At 47.2% G+C, this 20000-nt stretch overlaps 1 protein-coding gene across 8 annotated transcripts in view; it reads right to left on the bottom strand.

Annotated features, from left to right (window-relative positions):
• The window catches only part of LOC147454446 (DEAD-box ATP-dependent RNA helicase 8-like), a 131454-nt gene that overhangs the window by 35671 nt on the left and 75783 nt on the right, over positions 1-20000 (bottom strand). For 3 of the 8 annotated variants that reach the window (XM_086516401.1, XM_086516400.1, XM_086516399.1), the window contains exons 8-12: positions 920-1171; positions 657-837; positions 439-527; positions 290-363; positions 1-198 (exon numbers count right to left, since the gene is read on the bottom strand). The exon at positions 1-198 is cut by the window's left edge and continues 144 nt beyond it. In XM_086516401.1, coding sequence (XP_086372527.1) covers positions 120-198; positions 290-363; positions 439-527; positions 657-837; positions 920-1171 — 675 coding nt within the window. In that variant the 3' untranslated portion in view covers positions 1-119. The remainder of the gene's footprint in view (positions 199-289; positions 364-438; positions 528-656; positions 838-919; positions 1172-20000) is intronic. The other 5 variants (XR_015188625.1, XR_015188626.1, XR_015188623.1 and 2 more) reach the window with 3 other exon arrangements.

Raw genomic sequence — 20000 nt, 5'->3', positions numbered from 1 at the left:
TGATACCTAATCAACTTATTTTCTTGTAGAGGCATTTTACCTCCTCTATAATAAACACAAAAATAGATTAGTAGCCTCTTGGCAACACACGCATCTGACGTTCTATCTCATGGAGTGCATCACTGGCAGTAAATAGCCTGATCAATTTGAGGTGGTATAGGTTTGATCTCGGTGCCCAGTTGTTGTTCAATTCTGTATCTGCAAATTAAATTTCTAAATAATTAAGAAGCACATAATCCATATCCTAGATAAGTCAAAAATATGCACAATCTAAGATACAGTATCTTACAAGTTAAAGCGATCCTCATAGGTAATAAGGTTCACAGCAAGTCCCAGGTGTCCAAACCTTCCAGAACGTCCAACCTGCACAAATTATTAACCCAAGGAGGTTAATTCCACCTAGTCAATGATGATGCAAACAAAAAACATCTTCATTACCCGATGAAGATATGTCTCTGAATTTTTTGGGAAGTCAAAGTTGATAACAACGTTTACAGCTTGGATGTCTATACCCCTGGTGAAAAGGTCTGGCCATGAAAAATCAAACTAAGATCTTTGCCACATGAATGTCATCAATGAGCAGCGTATATATGCAAGTGCTTATAACAGTTACAAAAAGAGCCTCTTGCATCTGAGATTCATAGTCAGAAGGAAACCTGAACATACAAGGTTCCGGCATGCACCATTGCGAAAGTCATGGAAAACTCGGTTTCGATATGATTGCACCATTTTTGCATGGATATAAAAGCACGAGTAACCAAGCTCTGTTATTTTCTTCGCCAACAGCTCTACCCGATTGACAGAGTTGCAAAATATGATTGATTGATTTATTTGAAGCTGTAGTACAGTTAAAAGTGGCCATCAGAAACATACAAAACCAAGCAATGGGTACCAATCATATTACTGTGCATAAAACAACCTTTGAGAACAACGTGTTTAGGCAGTGTACTTTTTGTCTTTCCTCAACAAAAGCATAGTACTGAGTTATGCCTTTAAGTGTCAACTCGTCCATCAAGTTGATAATGTATGGTTTTTGCAAAAACTTGTCTTTGAAAGACTTAACAGTTACAGGGAATGTTGCCGAAAAAAGTAAAATTTGCCGACTCTGAGGAAGGAAACTGATAAGCTGCTCAACAAGAGGTTGAAACTCTGGTGATAGGAGTTTATCTGCCTGTACATTTAACTCTCTCTCTCTCTCTCTCTCTCTCTCTCTCTCTCTCTCTCTTCTCTCTCTCTCTCTTACCCCGCGTGTTGTCCCCCCCGCCACCCCCCTCTCTCTCCCCCCCCCCCCCCCCCCGCCCCCCCTCCCCCTCTCTCTCCCGCCACCCCCCTTGCGGACGGCGATCAAGCATGAGGAAGATGAACGATAAAGCCGACCCCCTAGAGGATGCCATTCAAAAATGCAAAGAGGAAATGACGGAGATCATTACCAAGATGAACCGCAATCTCTGGGGTACAATAAACATGCTCGAAGGACGCGTGCTGATCCAAGAGAGCAGGATAAGCACGCTGGAAGACCGAGTGACAACCCAAGAGGAAGAGATCGCGTCACTCAAGAAAGATCTCGCCGAAGCACGATCAAGAAACACACTGGAAGAGGGCAAACTGCAACCCTCAGTAATAGAAGAAATTAACACGATCAAGGAGCAAGTACGGGCCATCAAAGAGGGAGAAGAGCAGCACAAAGAAATGACGACTTCTTGGGTGGATGTTCTTACCAAAACTCGACAGAAGGCGGACGAAGCCGAGAAATGGATCAAGGTGGCCAAGAAAGGGAAAGGCAAGGAGATAGCGCCCACGTCCACACCCAACAACATCATTAACCAAACACTAGAGGAGGAGCAGAGGAGAAGGGTGCGCGCTTTACATGTGAGAATTTGCGGTCTTAAAGACAAAGGCAATGTGGACGAAGAAGTAAAAGAACTCACAGCCTTGATGGGGATTCATGAGCCGACGCACACAAGTGCATAAAGAGTGGGCAACATAAAGAAAAATGGAAGCAGTGGAGAAACCTCAAAAGAAAGAGCACTCATCCTCCGTTTTCCCTCCATGCAAGCGAAGAAGTCCTTGAAGAAAAGACCAACTCTTAAAGAGACCGGCATCTTTCTCGGGGATGATCTCACCCTCTCGCAGATCGCTCATATGCAGGAAGTAATGCCGGAGATTAGAGCGGCAAGGGGAAAAGGCAAGATCGCTTTTTACCGAGACAGAAAAGTGGTAATACCAGAGCGACGCTCCACATGACGGTGCGAGACTTATGGGACCACACTCAAAATAGTTGCCTGGAACTGCAATGGATCTATGCGTCTTGATGTGGGAGCTTTTGAGGATAGCTTTACTAGAAGAGACATCATCTTTTACTCTAAGACACACCAGGCCCCTGGGCAATCCATGCCTCACATCAGTGGATACAGGTGGGGAGACAGCCTACAGACAGAAGACACGCTCAGAGCACAGAGGGTGGGGCTCGGGGGGAGTGGCAGTGTTATTTAGAGAGGATCTGCAGCCACTGATACACATAGCTTGCAGGGACGAGCAGGCTAGGTGCATGTGGGTGAGACTGAAAGCAGAGACAGGCAGATACCTCTATCTAGCTATTTGCTACTTTCCCCCGAGTACATCAGTTTATGCAGCACCGAGAGGACAGTCCCCTTTCTCTATTTTGGATGATGACATATGGGAGTTCTCTAGGGATGGTGACATTATCATCCTAGGGGACTTCAATGCTAGGACTGCCCATCACCAGGCAGTGTTTTATGATACTTCAGAGGAGATGCTAAGAGAGCTAGATGTTGCAGACACGGGCCTTTCCAGACTATCACACGATGTGGAATATACTAAGTATGGGCGACACCTGATAGACATGGGCACTGCACATGGATTGGCCATCTTGAACAGCCTACAGAGATTCCCTGTTGCGGGAGGTTTTACATGCTTCCCACACAGACATGGAGCCAGCACGGTGGACTATGTCATGGCACAGCCGAATCTCATCTCTAGTATCTAGGATCTCACAGTTGGACCCAGACCGGTCGGGGTAGCAGTAGATCATGCTCTGGTGTCAATGACCATCTCTTTCCAGTTCAGTGTAGCACACAAGCCACGGGTAGCAGCCCCTACTCGCTACACATTCACACGGGAGACGGATTCTGTATACATGGACGGGATCTACAGACGCCTATGCACTGAGGACCCAGGGCGACCTCTGGAGGAGCTAACTAATATACTGACACAGACATTACATGAGGTAGCAGCAGAGGCATACCCACACACCCAGCCTGAGCAGAGCCGCCGATCAGGGAGCATGCCTCAGAACAGCTGGTACGATGAGGAGTGCCGCCAAACTAGAGCCAGACTTCAGAGGGAGGTGCTTTTGGGAGACGTCACTCACAGACAGTCACAGTTTGACTTCCGACGCCTGGTGCGGCGGAAGAAGAGGGCTTTTTTGGCTCGACTCGAACAGGACCTATACCAGCTATTCTTGAGTCAGGACTCGCGTGAGGCGTGGCGGCTCTTTCATGAGCAGTCCCCCCTCCCCCCCCCCCCCCCCTGCTATTTCGTCCACAGAGACTAGGGTCAGTACGCATCATCTTTATACACAGTACCTCGACAGCCGCCCCTCCCCAACCCCCCCGACCCATGCCCCCACATGTGCTTTTTTCACCGCTGAGATGGTGAAGAAAGCTATTGACAGGATGAGGACTGGGAGACCATATGATCATGATGGTTTAGTCGTTGGGCATTTCATGCATGCCAAAGACCTACTAGCAGAGCTTCTAGCAGTTATGTTTAACCGTGCCATGTGTGAGGGCCTACCGGACACTTGGAGCCTATCTACGATCGTACCTATCTTCAAGACAAGAGACCCCATCGAGCCTGGGAATTATCGCACTATTATGATTGGGCACACTCTGGCACGGTTGTATGTGTCCATTCTTGAGCAACAGCTGAGTAGATGGGCACAGAAGGAAGGAATGCGTGCAATTGGGCAGGCAGGGTTCAGGTGAGGCTTCTCTACTCTTGACCATATCTTGACACTCAGGGCCATCATCGAGGAAGGCAGATCTCATGGGAGACGGATCTATTGTAGCTTTGTGGACTTCCGCAAAGCTTTTCACATAGTACCAAGAGCCAGATTGATGCGCAGATTACAGGAAATGGGAGTTCCCACAGAGCTCATTTGGGGGATCATGGCATTGTACAAATCAGTAGTAGGGCATGTACGCACCCCGGAGGGACTTTCTACACCGGTTCACTCCACTATTGGGGTGAAGCAGGGCTGCCCGCTCTCTCCTACTCTTTTCGGTATGTATGTAGATGAGGTTTCTGACTACATTGACAGCGATGGGGATAAAGGTGCACGACTGGCAGGGACATGGATTCCACTTTTGTTATATGCTGACGATATTGTGTTGATCTCCGAATCCCCAGAGGGAATGCAACGTCAATTGGATGATTTGCATACGTTTGCCCACGAAAGTGGTTTGTCTGTCAACCTTGGTAAAACCAAGGTTATGGTGTTTAATACCACCCCACAGTGGATCAGGAGGTCAGCACCTACATTCACATACGGCCAGGAGACTGTGGAGTACACAGACGCTTACACTTACCTTGGAGTGGTTTTTAGCGGACCCACATTCTCACTCAGAAGAGCAGCAGAGACCAGACTGACTAGAGCCCACGCAGCATTGGGTAGATTGGAGAGGATGTGCTCGCAGGTCCAATTTCAGGAGCCCGGACGAAGCTCTGGCTCTTTGACACCTTGGTGGCTTCAGCATTGCTCTATGGGGCTGAGATATGGGGACCTTCATTGGATCACCACGGGAGGCCGGGCCGCACAGACGGATGGGGAAACATGGAGAAACCTCTCGTCTCTATGATCTCGCGGCTCATTAGAGCCAAGGCATCAGTACCACGGGCCATTATCCGAGCAGAGCTAGCGGCCCCCCCACTGGTGGTGGAGGCACTCACCAGATCAGTCTCCTTCATAAACCACACATGGGAACTTCCCAGAGACAGATATGCTCGCATAGCACTTGAGTCCTCTCGACAGTTAGCCATACAAGGAGATACAACATGCTAGTATGGGGAGATGACATCATGGGTTCAGGCGCATGGGTTCAGCATGGACAGGCTGCCACCATTCCAGTACTCATTGGATGCACCATCTCTCAATCTTACACAGTCCGAGATCACCAAGCTCATCTGCCAAGACCTAACCTAGCTAGACACCAGGAGGACATGGATACAACCAGCACAAGAATTGGGCACGAAGATGGCTTTCTACAGAGACCACCTTCTCCAGATCACGGAAGATGGTTTTGTGACGAGACCAAGGTACATGGATACCCACTTGTCTCATGGGATACGATGTGCTATTGGCCAGTTACGCACATCGTCTCACCAGCTACGGATTGAAACTGGGAGATACAGCGGAGTACCGGCAGAGGCCACAACATGCCCCTTGTGTGACCTGGAACCTGAGACAGAGCTGCATTATACATGCCGCTGCCCCGTCTACTACGAGATACAAGGCCGCTTCCATTGCTTGTTCAGAGAGGGTTTTGGACCACTCTCAAGAATAATGGGATACGAAGATCAGAGATGCCTGGGTCTGTTCTTGCTCGAGCTGTGCAGACACAGAGAGAGCCTGCTGAATGGCAAGGCCAGCCAGTCTCAAAGACGGATCACAGACTTCTTCAGAGCAGACACGGGACAGCCGCAAGAGCCACTCCCACAGCAGAGCTCCCCCTCGTCTCACACGAGAGGCACACTGATCGACCGAGCGATTGAACTGGGAAATCCAGGCGCCCACGACTGCGAAAGACTACACAGCATCGACGAAGGCTACGACAAAAGATTCGGAGCACGCTGGCCAGGCATGCACGATGCTCGGTCAGACTACTAACCACGGAGGAAATTGATGTGATTCGCCAACGATCGATGCTAGATCTTTTGTGATTCAATTATCCCAACAAGCCGCCCATTTTGGCTTAGTTTTTTGCTTAGATCACATTGACCAATCCAAGATCCCATAGAATATATCTTTGTTTTGTTTTGTACTGTTGTTAGGTTATTTTGTTACTCTAACTTTGTATCAGATCCACCACCTTGTAACTTTCTGGTCTCATAGGTCATTATGCCTTTTGAAGACATTAATATAACATTTCATTTCATTTCTCTCTCTCTCTCTCTCTCTCTCTCTCTCTCTCTCTCTCTCTCTCTCTCATTGAATTTTCAAACTCGTTTTGCGTGGCATTGTCCTCTGTGAGAGGCGACAGCGTGCTGGAAGAGGAGGAGGGCGAGAGAGCTCTTTGTGCATCGAGGGCTACAGCACAACCTTGCAAGCACTACTCAAGCTCTTGTGCCTTCATCATTGCTGACCGTTCAAATCAAAGAAGCAAGAGGCAGATTCTTTCAAATACAGCAGGCAGATATTCTGCGCATAATTATTGCAAAGCAGATCAGAGCAGATTTCCAAACTCAGAAAATAGCAAGAAATAGCAGATTGCAGAAACAGTAAAACTCAGAAATTGCAGATTCTTAGAAAATTGCAGAATTTGAATACACCATGTATGCTTAATGCGGGAACATGTATGCATAATGTGGAAGCCCAGGTGCGTGTAGATCTCCTCAACATTTCGTCTCGTTTGTTAGTAACGACCAACCGTGAGGAAGTAGAATGACAAGCCCGACCCCTTAGAGGACGCAGTCCAAAAGTGCAAAGAAGAAATGGTCGAGACCATTAACAAGATTAACCGCCACCTACTAGGTACAATAAAACTGCTCGAAGATCCAGTTCTGGCCCAAGTAAGCAAGATCGTGTGACGGCTCAAGACGAAGAGATTGCATCACTCACGAGGGAGCTCGATGAGGCACGATCACGAAATACAGTTCAAGAAGGAGAATTGCAACCTTCAACAATAGAAGAGCTCAACACGATCAAAGACCAAGTGCGAGCCATCAAAGAGGGAGAAGAGCAGCACAAAGAAATGACGACCTCTTGGGTGGACGTTATTACAAAGACTCAACAAAAGGCAGATGAGGTCGAGAAATGGATTGAGGTTGCCTAGAGAGGAAAAAGCAAGGAAACAACAACGTCCACGTCCAACATAATTAACCTGACACTAGAAGAGGAGCTAAAAAGGCGTGTGTGCTCTCTACAGGTGAGAATTTGCGGCCTTAGAGACAAAGATAATGTGGACGAAGAGGTAAAAGAACTCATGGATTTGATGGGGGTTCATGAGCCGATGCACTCAAGAGCATGGAGAGTGGGCAACAAAAAAATGGGAGCAAGGGGGAAACCTCGAAAGAAAGGGCACTCATCTTTCGTTTTTCCTCCATGGAAGCGAAGGACCTTTTGAAGAAGAGACCAACTCCTAAGAAAACGGGCATCTTTCTCGGGGATGATCTTACCCTCTCACAGATTGCTCATATGCAGGAGGTAATGAAACCGGCCTGTTCAATCCAAAAAGGGCGGTAGACTTTAAACTTAAACCTTATTTGCTTTCACCCATTTAATTTGTCGTTCACTTTACCTGTACTTTCAAGACACAACAAAGGGGAGGGGGATACAGGTTGCTAGATTGCACCTGTATGAGTAGACTGACACCAGATTGGCCCCTAACTTAGGCGCCCCTTTCGATATTTCTTTATTGTTCAAAAGAGGGAATAAACGTTGTGGTTCCCTACAAGCTGCCCCGCACAAACTTGGCTGAATTTCATTTGTTCCGGCCCGATTTCGGCAACATAACTGTACTAGGACCCTTCACAGTCAGTATTCCCACGCATTGACTGACTTTCCCGACACATACGAGCACTTTGCAAAACCTGGCGAGAATCTGCAGCACGCTGAATTCTCTGTTTTCAGCCCCGAAAAATGCGCCAGATCACTTGTACAGCGGTCCCCTCACGTCCCCGAACCTCCTAGGGGTATTAGGGACCGTTTAGGGCCAAAACCCTAAACCTGAAAAAATACACAGCAGGCTGTAATTTACTGTTTCAGGCTCCTTTTCGCGTGCCAGTCGCATCCGTAGCAAGTCCTCGAGCTCCCGCACCTGTAGGGCTACTTGCCCTTTGAATCAGACGAGATTTTTGGCGTGAAACCTCTCCGAATTCACCTGTACGTGCGGGGGATTAGCCGCTAGCTAATCCAGTACCTGTGCAAGAGGCTCTTGCCTCAGCAATCGCGCATGAACCCACACAACTGTCCATTGGTCAATTGAAAAGCCCACTAGAGGGGCATAACATACTACCATAGGGGAGAGAGAGGGCAATGCGTAGCGTGCAGGGCATCACTCCTGGCACCGCACTGTACATAGGAGGGAAAGGAAGCACTCCATAGCTCTTAACCTGTGAAAAAACTGAAAAATGAGCCTTCTTCCTCCTAAATTCAGCGCCACTTCTTGTTGCATGAGGAAAGTGCACCAGAAGGTGCCACTTGGCACATTTACAAGCATTTTCCCATTTCGGGGTTCCCGCCTAAAAATCTCCCAACCGGTCGCCCAGTTGACTTCACGGCAGAGTAAGAAAATGTTCTCCTTGTCATTCCGGAGGTAATGACGCAAACACATTTTCAGGTCCCAAAATAGCAGTTCCCCAAATTTTAGGAGATACTGCCATTGTATCTTTCTAGGTCATCCGACCCCCTATGTACACTGCAGCCACACCCAGAACTGAAATGTAGCCTGTGTAGCAAAGGATTCCACTTTGGCTAGTCAATGACCCCACTTTGGCTAACCATAGTCATTGTCCAACCTTAGTGCTCTCTTGCCCTAAGGCCTGGACTCCCTCTGGACAGTTCCACACTAGCTATGCAATGCAGGGCAGTTAGATTTCCCGAGGGGTGTTTCCAAGAAGTGAAAGTAAATCAATAATAAGAAAGAAATCAGCAAAAAGGATAGATAGTAGTCACAAGCTGGTGACATACCCCCCTCTTGAAATCTCAAACGTCCTCGTTTGCATCTATGTCGTACATGCTCCTAGTCAACACTGATGTATTCAACACCTGTCGACACATGTACGACACATACATGCTCATTGTCAACCTTGGTGTATTCAACACCTCGTGGACACATGTATTGCCTGCGTGTGAACCCTGTCCCAATGACATAGTGGTAGCTTCGCACTATTTTGCTTTGAGTCAATAACTTTCCAATGACAAAATGGCAGCTACACATTTTGCCACTGTCTTATAGCACACGTTGGATCCCGTAACACTTTCGAGCATACCCAAACCGACAGTTTAAGAATGCAGTTACACATGTACTCTTTAATAGAAGCAATTACTGTATCCTTGACAAACTGACAAGAAATACTCACTTCTATAGCACTAATCAAACTTTTGGACATTCCATAAGAGCAATTGCCAAACTGACAATCTGTACAGCTCTAACATTCATGTAACATGTATTTGATTTGAGCGCACTTTAAATACCATGTACATTATTTGTTTCAGAAGCCATTGTCACACTGACAATCCATGTAGCTTTGAAACTCAAGGGGTCAAGGTAGGTTGCAAACCGAAGGCTTCAAGGTAAAGTGATAACACAGTTGTCTACTCTGCAAGTTCACCTTCTTCCATCCACTTAGCATCCATTGGTGGATAGTTTCTGAACTTTACCAAGTAACGCCTAGCAACCTTGCCTTTCACTTTCCTTTCTTTGTATGCCAAAATCTGTTTGGGGACCAAGATCTCGTCAAGTTCCTTGACTTCCGGCTGATCTTCAGCTGGCATATCTTCTGGCACATCACCCACATAGGGTCTGAGAAGACTCACATGAAACGCATTGTGAATCTTCCAACTGTCAAGCAATTTTAGCCTATATGCAACATCACTGATTATGTCGCACACTTGAAAAGGCCCATAGTAACGCATGCTGAGCTTTGGAAACAGTCTTTCCTTGCCCTTCATCTTCTTTAACCTTGCCTTTTCAAAGCGTAAAAGCACCCAATCACCGAGTGAATATAGCACTTTACGACGGTGACGATTAGCTGCTTTCTTTTGCTTCGCCGGAGTCTTTTCTAAGGCCACTTTGACCTTCTTGTACATTTCATCCATGTCCTGAACATACTTATCTGCTTCAAATATCTTGTCCTTTGTATGCAATATGAGAGGAACTTTCTTGCCACCTTCAACCATCTCAAAAGGTGCCTTGCCAGTTGATGAATGCATTGTATTATTGTATGCATACTCCACCAATGGCAAATACTGCTCCCACTTTCCTTTATGCTCTGACACATAGCACTTCAGCAGATCTAGGACAGTAGAACTTGCCTCTTCTGACTGCCCATCTGTTTGAGGATGAAATGACGAAGAGAATTTGAGCGTTGTGCCCATATTCTCAAACAAGCCTCTCCAGAACAAACTTGTCATGCGTGGATCACGGTCGCTAACAATCGATTGTGGCATGCCATGATACTTGAAAATATTGCTCATAAACAAGCGTGCCATCTGATCTGGTTTTACCTTCTTCTTGACAGGAATAAAATGAGCCTGCTTGCTGAATCTGCAAATAATGGTCCAAATACCATCGTTTCCGGTCTGCGTTCTCAGAAGATCAAAGATAAAATCCATAGCAATACTTTCCCATGGTTTATCTGAAATAGGTAGTGGTTGCAATAACCCTGGTGCCTTTTGCTTGTCAAACTTGACCTTCTGGCAAATTAGGCATTCTCGCACAAAGGCATCCACATCTCTACTCAATGTAGGCCAGTAGAAGAATGTCTCAACCGCTTTAACTGTAGCATCAATTCCACGATGCCCTGCATACGGTGGGACATGACTCTCTTCCATAACTTTGCGTCGCAATGGCTTTGTGACACACAATCTGCCATGCATCATCATGAACCCATCTTTGAGAAGATAGTGTTCATGACGTTGTCCATCCATTAGCTGCTCGAAGACCCTTGCAAAATCTTCATCATTTGCATACTGTTCTCTCATATCATCAAGTTCATGATGATAAGGAATTGACACAGCTGGAATTTGTGGCTTCCTTGACAAGGCATCAGCCACAACGTTCTTCTTGCCTTCCACATGCACAATCTCAAAATGGAACATGGACAAGATATTTGCCCATCGCATATGCTTCTCAGATAACTTTGTCTGTGTCAAGAAGTATCGCAAGGTCTGATAGTCCGTTTGGACAACGAAATCTGCACCTAGCAGGTAGTGTTCCAACTTAAGAGCGCATGAATCACAGCCAGTAACTCTTTCTCATAGACTTGCATGGTCATCTCTGGCCCTTGCAAAATTCTGCTCTCATAGGCTACTACCCTGCCATCTTGCATTAGCACTGCACCAATGCTACTACCACAGGCGTCACACTGGACCACAAATGACTTCCTAAGATCTGGCAACACAATGACTGGATCTGAAGTCATCTTTTCCTTTAAGAGATTAAGAGCTGAAATCTCTTTCTGTGTCCATCTAAAGGTGACTGCCTTCTTTTGAAGAGCATGTAAAGGTGAAGCAATCTCAGCGAAATTTCGGATAAACCTTCTGTAATAGGAGCATAGTCTCAAGAAACTTTGGACATCATGCACCGTCTTCAAATCTGGCCATGACTTGATCGCTTCAACTTTTGCAGGATCCATTCTGACATCATCCTTTGAGACAATGTGTCCAAAAAGTGGATCTCTTCCAGAAAAAATTCACTTTTCTTTGCATTGATGAGCAACCTATGACTGCGTAGCTCTTCGAACACAATGGCCAAGTGATGCCTATGCTCCTCTTCATTCTTTGAGTAGACTATCATGTCATCAAAGAATGTACCAACAAACTGCTGGTGTGGACGGAAAATTCTATCCATCATCCTATTGAACGTAGCAGGAGCATTTGTGAGACCAAAGGGCATCACTAAAAATTCGTAAAGGCCAAACGTTGTTCTAAAAGCAGTCTTGTGCACATCCTCTGATCTAATGCGGATCTGATGGTACCCACTCTTTAGATCTATCCTGCTAAACATAGATGCTCCTTCTAATTTGTCCAGAATATCATCAATTCTAGGTATAGGGAACCTATTCTTGATGGTATTCTTGTTCAGTGCACGGTAGTCGATGCACATACGCCATGAGCCATCCTTTTTCTGCACCAACAACACTGGAGAAAAGAATGGAGATGAACTGGGCTGAATCAGCCCCTTTTCTAACAGCTCCTATACTTGGCCCATTATCTCGTTCTGCTGAGCCACACTCACCCTGTACGGAGGCTTATTTGGTGGGCTACTGCCTGGCACCAAATCTATCGCATGGTCCTCGGGTCTCTTTGGCGGTAATTGAGACGGTAATGAATCGGAAAAACAGTCACTATACTGTTGTAAAAACATTGACCTTTCTTTATCTAGCACAGATAAATTTGATTCATCGCAATCTGACACTTCACGTGCAAAAACCAAGTACGCAGAAAGATGTTTTTTCATTACAGCAGAAGCTGATACAATGGGAATAGACTCCCCTTTAAGCTTTACATCCAGAATGTGAGTCTTTCCCCTGCTCTGTACAGTGATCTTTTTGTTGTAGGCATCCATGATTCCCTGTACACGAAATAACCAAGGAATACCTAACAACACATCACATCCGTCCAGTGGCATGATGTAAAATTCTTCAGCATCTACATAGGACTAGATATGTAGGCACAACTTTCCAATGATGGGTGTCACAGCCTCTGTATGGCCAGGACATGCCAAACCTGCCTCTGCTGTATACCCCATCTCTTCAGGTCTGATTCCCAACTTTGAAGCCAATTCTGGGGAAATGAAGTTGGCTTTGGCACCTGGATCAAAGAAGATAAGCACTGTTTGATCCGTGACCTTTCCCCATGCTCTGCAAAGCTCACTTGCATCTGAATTTGGCTTGTCGCCCACCATATCTGGCACTAGACCAGCCATGGGCTTCTTTCCTTTCCTGTCCTCCTTGTCTTCAGAATCAGTTGGCCTTTTCTTTGTAGGACAGTTGTAAGCAATGTGGCCAGGCTGCTCACAGATGAAGCATTTGTTCTCTGACCTCAGGACCTTCTTTTGCTCTTCCGACTTGCGAGGAAAACGTCTTTTCCATTTCTTCGTTGGTCCCTTTTCTGATTCAGCCGTAGGTTTGTCTTTCCTGCATTGGCTGGCTCCTGAATCACTTTATGAACCTCATTGGGAACATACTTCTTCGCTGCATTTTTCTTGGCTGATCCTTCCTTGACGCCAGTATTGAATTCACAATCTTCTCCCTTGAGCAAACCATTGCCAGTGTTCGCTACCTCGATGAGCTACGTCAAAGTAGTGACTTTGGTCTTCGTGCAGTATTTCCTCAATCCTTTGGGTAGGCCACAACAATATTTTTCAATTTGTTCTGTCAATGGCACAAACCTATAGGAAGTTACTGGAAGTAGAGCTTTCCAAAACTTCCGATTATAGTCATCCAGATTCTTGCAAGTGGCAGCATTAAGCTAGTGCCATTCTGTCATGACATCTGCTTCAAAATCATAAGATAACCATGCTGCTGCAAAAATCTGCTTGAAATAAATCCATGTGGACGGAGCTTGCCCTTGAAGCAATAAAGTTGTCCACCATTGTCCCGCATTCCCTGTCAAGAAAGTGGCTTCCTTGCGGACCTTTGAAGCCTCTGTAAAGTTTCCCCCTGCATAGGCCTTGTCAAATTGCTAGAGGAATGAGAGAGCCTTCTTCTTGTCATCAAACCCTGTAAAGGTCATGAAAGTCACACCTTTGCCACCACCTTTGTACGGAGTTGGCCTCTCCAGCGGCGTTAAATTGTCATATGGAAGTGATTGAAACATGGGAACACTGTTAGGGTTCATTTGTGTTCCCTGACCGCAATTAAGTTGACCTGGGAATGCCATATTTGGTTGCTGATTTGTAATTCCAACCATACCAAAATTTGCATGTGGCATCCCAAATTGGCCCTGAGTGCTTTTGAAACCCTGGTAGCATGCCCATGACACCATACATAGGGTTAGGCATCATCGTTTGAGCACCCCCGAACACTGTTCCTGGAGTGTAAAACTGATTTCCAGGTGCATGACCAACCATGCTCTGGAATACCGATCCACCTCCAAAATAGCTAGGGTGTACTAAAGGTGGTGGGAAGACCTGTTGCATAGCCTGTAGGTTGCTTCCCTGCCCATTAGAACCAGCTATAGGCTGCTGAAAGGTGGCTGGTTGAACTGGTACAGCTTGAAAGACTGGCATCTCAGCCACCTGTTCTTGCGCCTTAGGCACAGGTTGTGGAGACTGCATGTTGTACGTCAAGTGTACAGGTGTTTCCATTGACTGTGCAGTATGAATCACCTGTGCTCGAGCCTTAACAGGCTTTTGAATATGATCCAGTGACCCAGCTTGCTGAGACGGAAGAGGAGGTTGCAGAAAGGCTAAAAACCTCGGGTTCTGCATTACTTGTGTGAACATAGCCACAGCAGTAGCCAACTGGGTCCTGAATATATCATCATTCGTCTGTGGAGACCCTGTGAAGAGGAAACCTCTTCAGTCACATCATCTGGTCTGTCAGCCATAATTGCAATTCCCTGTGTCTGGTCTATGATCCCCTGTGTCTTCAAGTCCAAACTGACCAAGGCTCACTTCTATGGGAAAAAGTGATTTAATCCCATCGATGGAACCATGAAACCAGCCTGTTCAATCCAAAAAGGGCGGTAGACTTTAAACTTAAACCTTATTTGCTTTCACCCATTTAATTTGTCGTCCACTTTACCTGTACTTTCAAGACACAACAAAGGGGAGGGGGATACAGACTGCTAGATTGCACCTGTATGAGTAGTCCGACACCAGATTGGCCCCTAACTTAGGCGCCCCTTTCGGTATTTCTTTATTGTTCAAATGAAGGAATAAACGCTGTGGTTCCCTACAAGCTGCCCCGCACAAACTTGGCTGAATTTCAACTGTTCCGGCCCGATTTCGGCAACATAACTGTACTAGGACCCTTCACAGTCAGTATTCCCACGCATTGACTGACTTTCCCGACACATACGAGCACTTTGCAAAACCTGGCGAGAATCTGCAGCACGCTGAATTCTCTGTTTTCAGCCCCGAAAAATGCGCCAGATCACTTGTACAGCGGTCCCCTCACGTCCCCGAACCTCCTAGGGGTATTAGGGACCGTTTAGGGCCAAAACCCTAAACCTGAAAAAATACACAGCAGGCTGTAATTTACTGTTTCAGGCTCCTTTTCGCGTGCCAGTCGCATCCGTAGCAAGTCCTCGAGCTCCCGCACCTGTAGGGCTACTTGCCCTTTGAATCGGACGAGATTTCTGGCGTGAAACCTCTCCAAATTCACCTGTACGTGCGGGGGATTAGCCGCCAGCTAATCCAGTACCTGTGCAAGAGGCTCTTGCCTCGGCAATCGCGCATGAACCCACACAACTGTACATTGGTCAATTGAAAAGCCCACTAGAGGGGCATAACATACTGCCATAGGGGAGAGAGAGGGCAATGCGTAGCGTGCAGGGCATCACTCCTGGCACCGCACTGTACATAGGAGGGAAAGGAAGCACTCCATAGCTCTTAACCTGTGAAAAAACTGAAAAATGAGCCTTCTTCCTCCTAAATTCAGCGCCACTTCTTGTTGCATGAGGAAAGTGCACCAGAAGGTGCCATTTGGCACATTTACAAGCATTTTCCCATTTCGGGGTTCCCGCCTAAAAATCTCCCAACCGGTCGCCCAGTTGACTTCACGGCAGAGTAAGAAAATGTTCTCCTTGTCATTCCGGAGGTAATGACGCAAACACATTTTCAAGTCCCAAAATAGCAGTTCCCTAAATTTTAGGAGATGCTGCCATTGTATCTTTCTAGGTCATCCGACCCCCTATGTACACTACAGCCACACCCAGAACTGAAATGTAGCCTGTGTAGCAAAGGATTCCACTTTGGCTAGTCAATGACCCCACTTTGGCTAACCATAAGTCTTAGTCCAACCTTAGTGCTCTCTTGCCCTCAGGCCTGGACTCCCTCTGGACAGTTCCACACTAGCTATGCAATGCAAGGCAGTTAGATTTCCGGAGGGGTGTTTCCAAGAAGTGAAAGTAAATCAATAATAAGAAAGAAATCAGCAAAAAGGATAGATAGTAGTCACACGCTGGTGACAGGTAATGCCAGAGATTAGAGCGGCAAGGGAAAAAGGTAATATTGCTTTTTACCGAGACGGAAGAGTGGTGATATTGGAGCCACGCTCCACATGACGGTGTGAGACCTATGGGACCACATTCAAAGTTGCTACCTGGAATTGGAATGGATCTATGCGTTTTGATGTGGGTGCTTTTGAGGAAAGTTTTAGTGGGAGAGACATCATCTTCTACTCTGAGACACATCAGGCCCCTGGGCAGACTATGCTTCACATTAGTGGATACAGATGGGAGACCGCCTGTAGACAGGTGACACGATCAGAGCAGAGAGGGCGGGGCTCAGGAGGAGTGGCAGTGTTATTCAGGGAGGAGTTGCAACCATTGATACATATAGCTCGCAGGGATTAGCAAGCTAGGTACATGTGGGTGAGACTGAGAGCAGAGACAGACAGATAACTTTACATTGCTATTAGCTACTTTCCCCCGAGTACGTTGTCGTGCAGCTCCGCTCCCATGCCAAGAAAGATACCAGAAAAATTAACGTCAAGCTTATTTGAAGCTTACTTCTTATTCTCTGTCACACCTCTCACAGCCAGAGGCCCGGCGCTTGCCCGGCTCACGTTTCAAACACATATCCCCCGACAACGTCAATGTATACACCACCCAAAGGACAGTCACCCTTTTCTATTTTGGATGATGACAGTTGGGAGTTCTCTAGAGATGGTGACATCATCATTTTAGGGGACTTCAATGCTAGGACTGCCCATCATCAGACAGTTTTTTATGATACTTCAGAGGAGATGCTGAGAGAGCTGGATGTTGCAGAGACGGGCCTATCTAGACTATCACAAGATGGGGAACATACTGAGTATTGATAGACATGGGGACTGCACATGGATTGGTCATCTTGAATGGCCTACAGAGATTTCCCGATGCGGGGGGTTTTACATGCTTTCCACATAGACATGGAGCTAGCACATTGGATTATGTCATGGCACAACCAAGTCTCATCTCTAGTATTCAGGATCTTACGGTTGGACCCAGACCTGTTGGCGTGGCAATGGATCATGCTTTTGTGTCGCTGACAATCTCTTTCCAGTGTAGTGTAGCACACAGGCCACAGGCAGCAGCCCCTACTCGCTACACTTTCACGCAGGAGACAGACTGTGTATACATAGATGGGATCTACACATGCCTGTGTAGAGAAGAGCCAAGGCGACCTCTGGAGGAACTGACTACTATACTGACACAGACATTACATGATGCAGCAACAGACGCATACCCACACACCCAGCCTAAGTAGAGACACCGTTCTCCGAGCATGCCCCAGAACAGCTGGTATAATGAGGAATGACGTGAGACTAGAGCTAGACTTCAGAGGGAGGTGCTTTTGGGGGACATCAATCACAGAGGGCATTTTTGGCTCGCCTAGAGCAGGACCTATACCAGCTATTCTTGAGTCAGGACTCACGGGAGGCATGGCGGCTCTTTCATGAGCACTCCCCCCCCCCCCCCCCCCCCCTTGCCATTACCTCTACAAAGACCTGGGGCCAGTATGCGTCATCTCTATACACAGCTCCTGGACAGCCGCCCCTTCCCGACCCCCCCGATCCATGTCCCCACACCTGTGCTTTTTTCACCGCTTCCACCGTTGAGATGGTGAGGAAGGCCATTGACAGGATGAGGACTGGGAAAGCATATGATCGTGAGGCTTAGTGGCTGAGCACTTCATGCATGCTAGAGATCTACTAACAGAGCTTCTAACAGTTATGTTTAACCGTGCCATGTGTGAGGGCTTTCTTGATACTTGGAGCATATCTACTATTGTACCTATCTTCAGGTCAGGAGACCCTATGAAGCCTAGGAATTATCGCACTAACATGATCGGACACACATTGGCACGGTTGTACGCATCCATTCTTGAGCAGCAGCTGAGCAGATGGGCAGAGAGAGAGAGAGAGGATACGCGCAGCTGCGCAGGCAGGGTTCAGGAGAGGTTTTTCTACTCTTGATCATATCTTGACATTCAGAGCCATCATTGAGGAGGGCAGATAAAATCGGAGACGGATCTATTGTAGCTTTGTGGACTTCCGCAAAGCATTTGACACAGTACCCAGAGCTAGATTGATGCGCAAATTACAGGAGATGGGAGCACCCACAGAACTCATCTGGGGGGTCATGGCATTATACAGGTCAGTAGTGGGGCATGTACGCACCTCAGAGGGCCTATCTACAGCCGTTCACTCCACTATTGGGGTGAAGCAGGGTTGCCTGCTCTCTCCTACTCTATTTGGTATGTATGTGGATGAGGTTTCTGACTATATTGAGAGAGACGATGATAGAGGTGCACAGCTGGTAGGGAAATGGATTCCACTATTGTTATATGCTGATGATATTGTGTTGATCTCCTACTCTTTGGAGGGTATGCAAAGTCACTTGGATGCTTTGCATAGGTTTGGCCATGAAAGTGGTTTGTCGGTCAACCTTGGTAAAACCAAGGTCATGGTGTTTAATACCACCTCACAATGGATCAAGAGGTCAGCACCCGCATTCACATACAGTCAGGAGTATACAGATGCTTACATTACCTTGCAGTGGTCTTTAGTGGACCAGCATTTTCATTGAGGAGAGCCGCAGAGACTAGACTGACCAGAGTCCATGCAGCATTAGGTAGATTGGAGTAAAAGTGTTCACAGGTTCAGTTTCAGGAGCCTCGGATGAAGCTCTGGCTCTTTGACACTCTGGTGGCTTCTGCATTTCTCTATGGAGCTGAGATATGGGGACCTTCATTGGAGCATCAGGAGAGGTCGGGTCCCACTAATCAATGGGGGGACACGGAGAAGCCTCTGGTATCTATGATCTCGCGGCTCATTAAAGCCAAGGCTTCGGTACCACGTGACATTATCCGAGCAGAGCTAGCTACCTCACCACTAGTGATGGAGGCGCTCAACAGATCTGTCTCCTTCATACACCACATGTGAGATCTTCCCAGAGACAGATATGCCCGTTGCACTTGAGTCCTCTCGACAGTTAGCCATGCAGGGAGATACAGCATGCTGGTATAGGGAGATGATATCATGGTTTCAGGCACATGGGTTCACCATAGAAAGATTGCCCCCCTTCAAGTACTTACTGGATGCACCCTCTCTGACTCTTACACAGTCCGAGATCACGAGGCTTATCCGCCAGGACCTGACTCAGCTAGTCACCAGGAGGACATGGATACAGCCAGCACATGCGTTAGGCACGAAGATGGCTTTCTACAGAGAGCATCTTCTCCAGCTTACGGAGGACAGTTTTGTGACGAGGCCCGGATACATGGACACCCGCTTGTCTCATGGGATACGATGTGCTATTAGCCAGATACGCATATCTTCACACCAGCTGCAGATTGAGACTAGGAGATACAGAGGAGTAGAGACTAGGAGATACAGTGGAGTACCGGCAGAGGCAAGGACATGCCTCCTGTGTGACATGGAGCGTGAGACAGAGTTGCACTACACATGCCACTGCCCCGTCTACTACGAGATACGTAGCCGCTTCCACAGCTTGTTCAGAGAGGGCTTTGGACCACTTTCCGAAGTCATGCGCTACGAGGATCAGAGATGCTTGGGTCTGTTTTTGCTGGAGCTGCGCAGACATAGAGAGAGCTTTGATGAGGGGAGAGGCTAGCCAGTCTCAGCGAAGCATCACAGACTTCTTTAGAGCAAACACTAGGCACACGGAGGAGCTACTACCACAGGAGAGCTCGTCGCCTCACACCAGAGGCACACAGATCAACCGAGCGTCCGAGCTAGGGAGATCTAAACGCCCACGACTGCGGAGGACTACACAGCATCGACGGAGGTTGCATCAGAGGATTCGGATCACTTTGGCCCGACATGCACGACGCCTGGTCAGGCTATTGACCAAGGAGGAGATT

The sequence above is a fragment of the Adiantum capillus-veneris genome, chromosome 7 (assembly GCF_014529385.1).
Source record: "Adiantum capillus-veneris isolate H3 chromosome 7, ASM1452938v2, whole genome shotgun sequence".
Lineage (NCBI taxonomy): Eukaryota > Viridiplantae > Streptophyta > Polypodiopsida > Polypodiales > Pteridaceae > Adiantum > Adiantum capillus-veneris.
The sequence above is the reverse complement of the archived record's forward strand: the minus strand, read 5'-3'. Positions and strand labels throughout refer to the sequence as shown.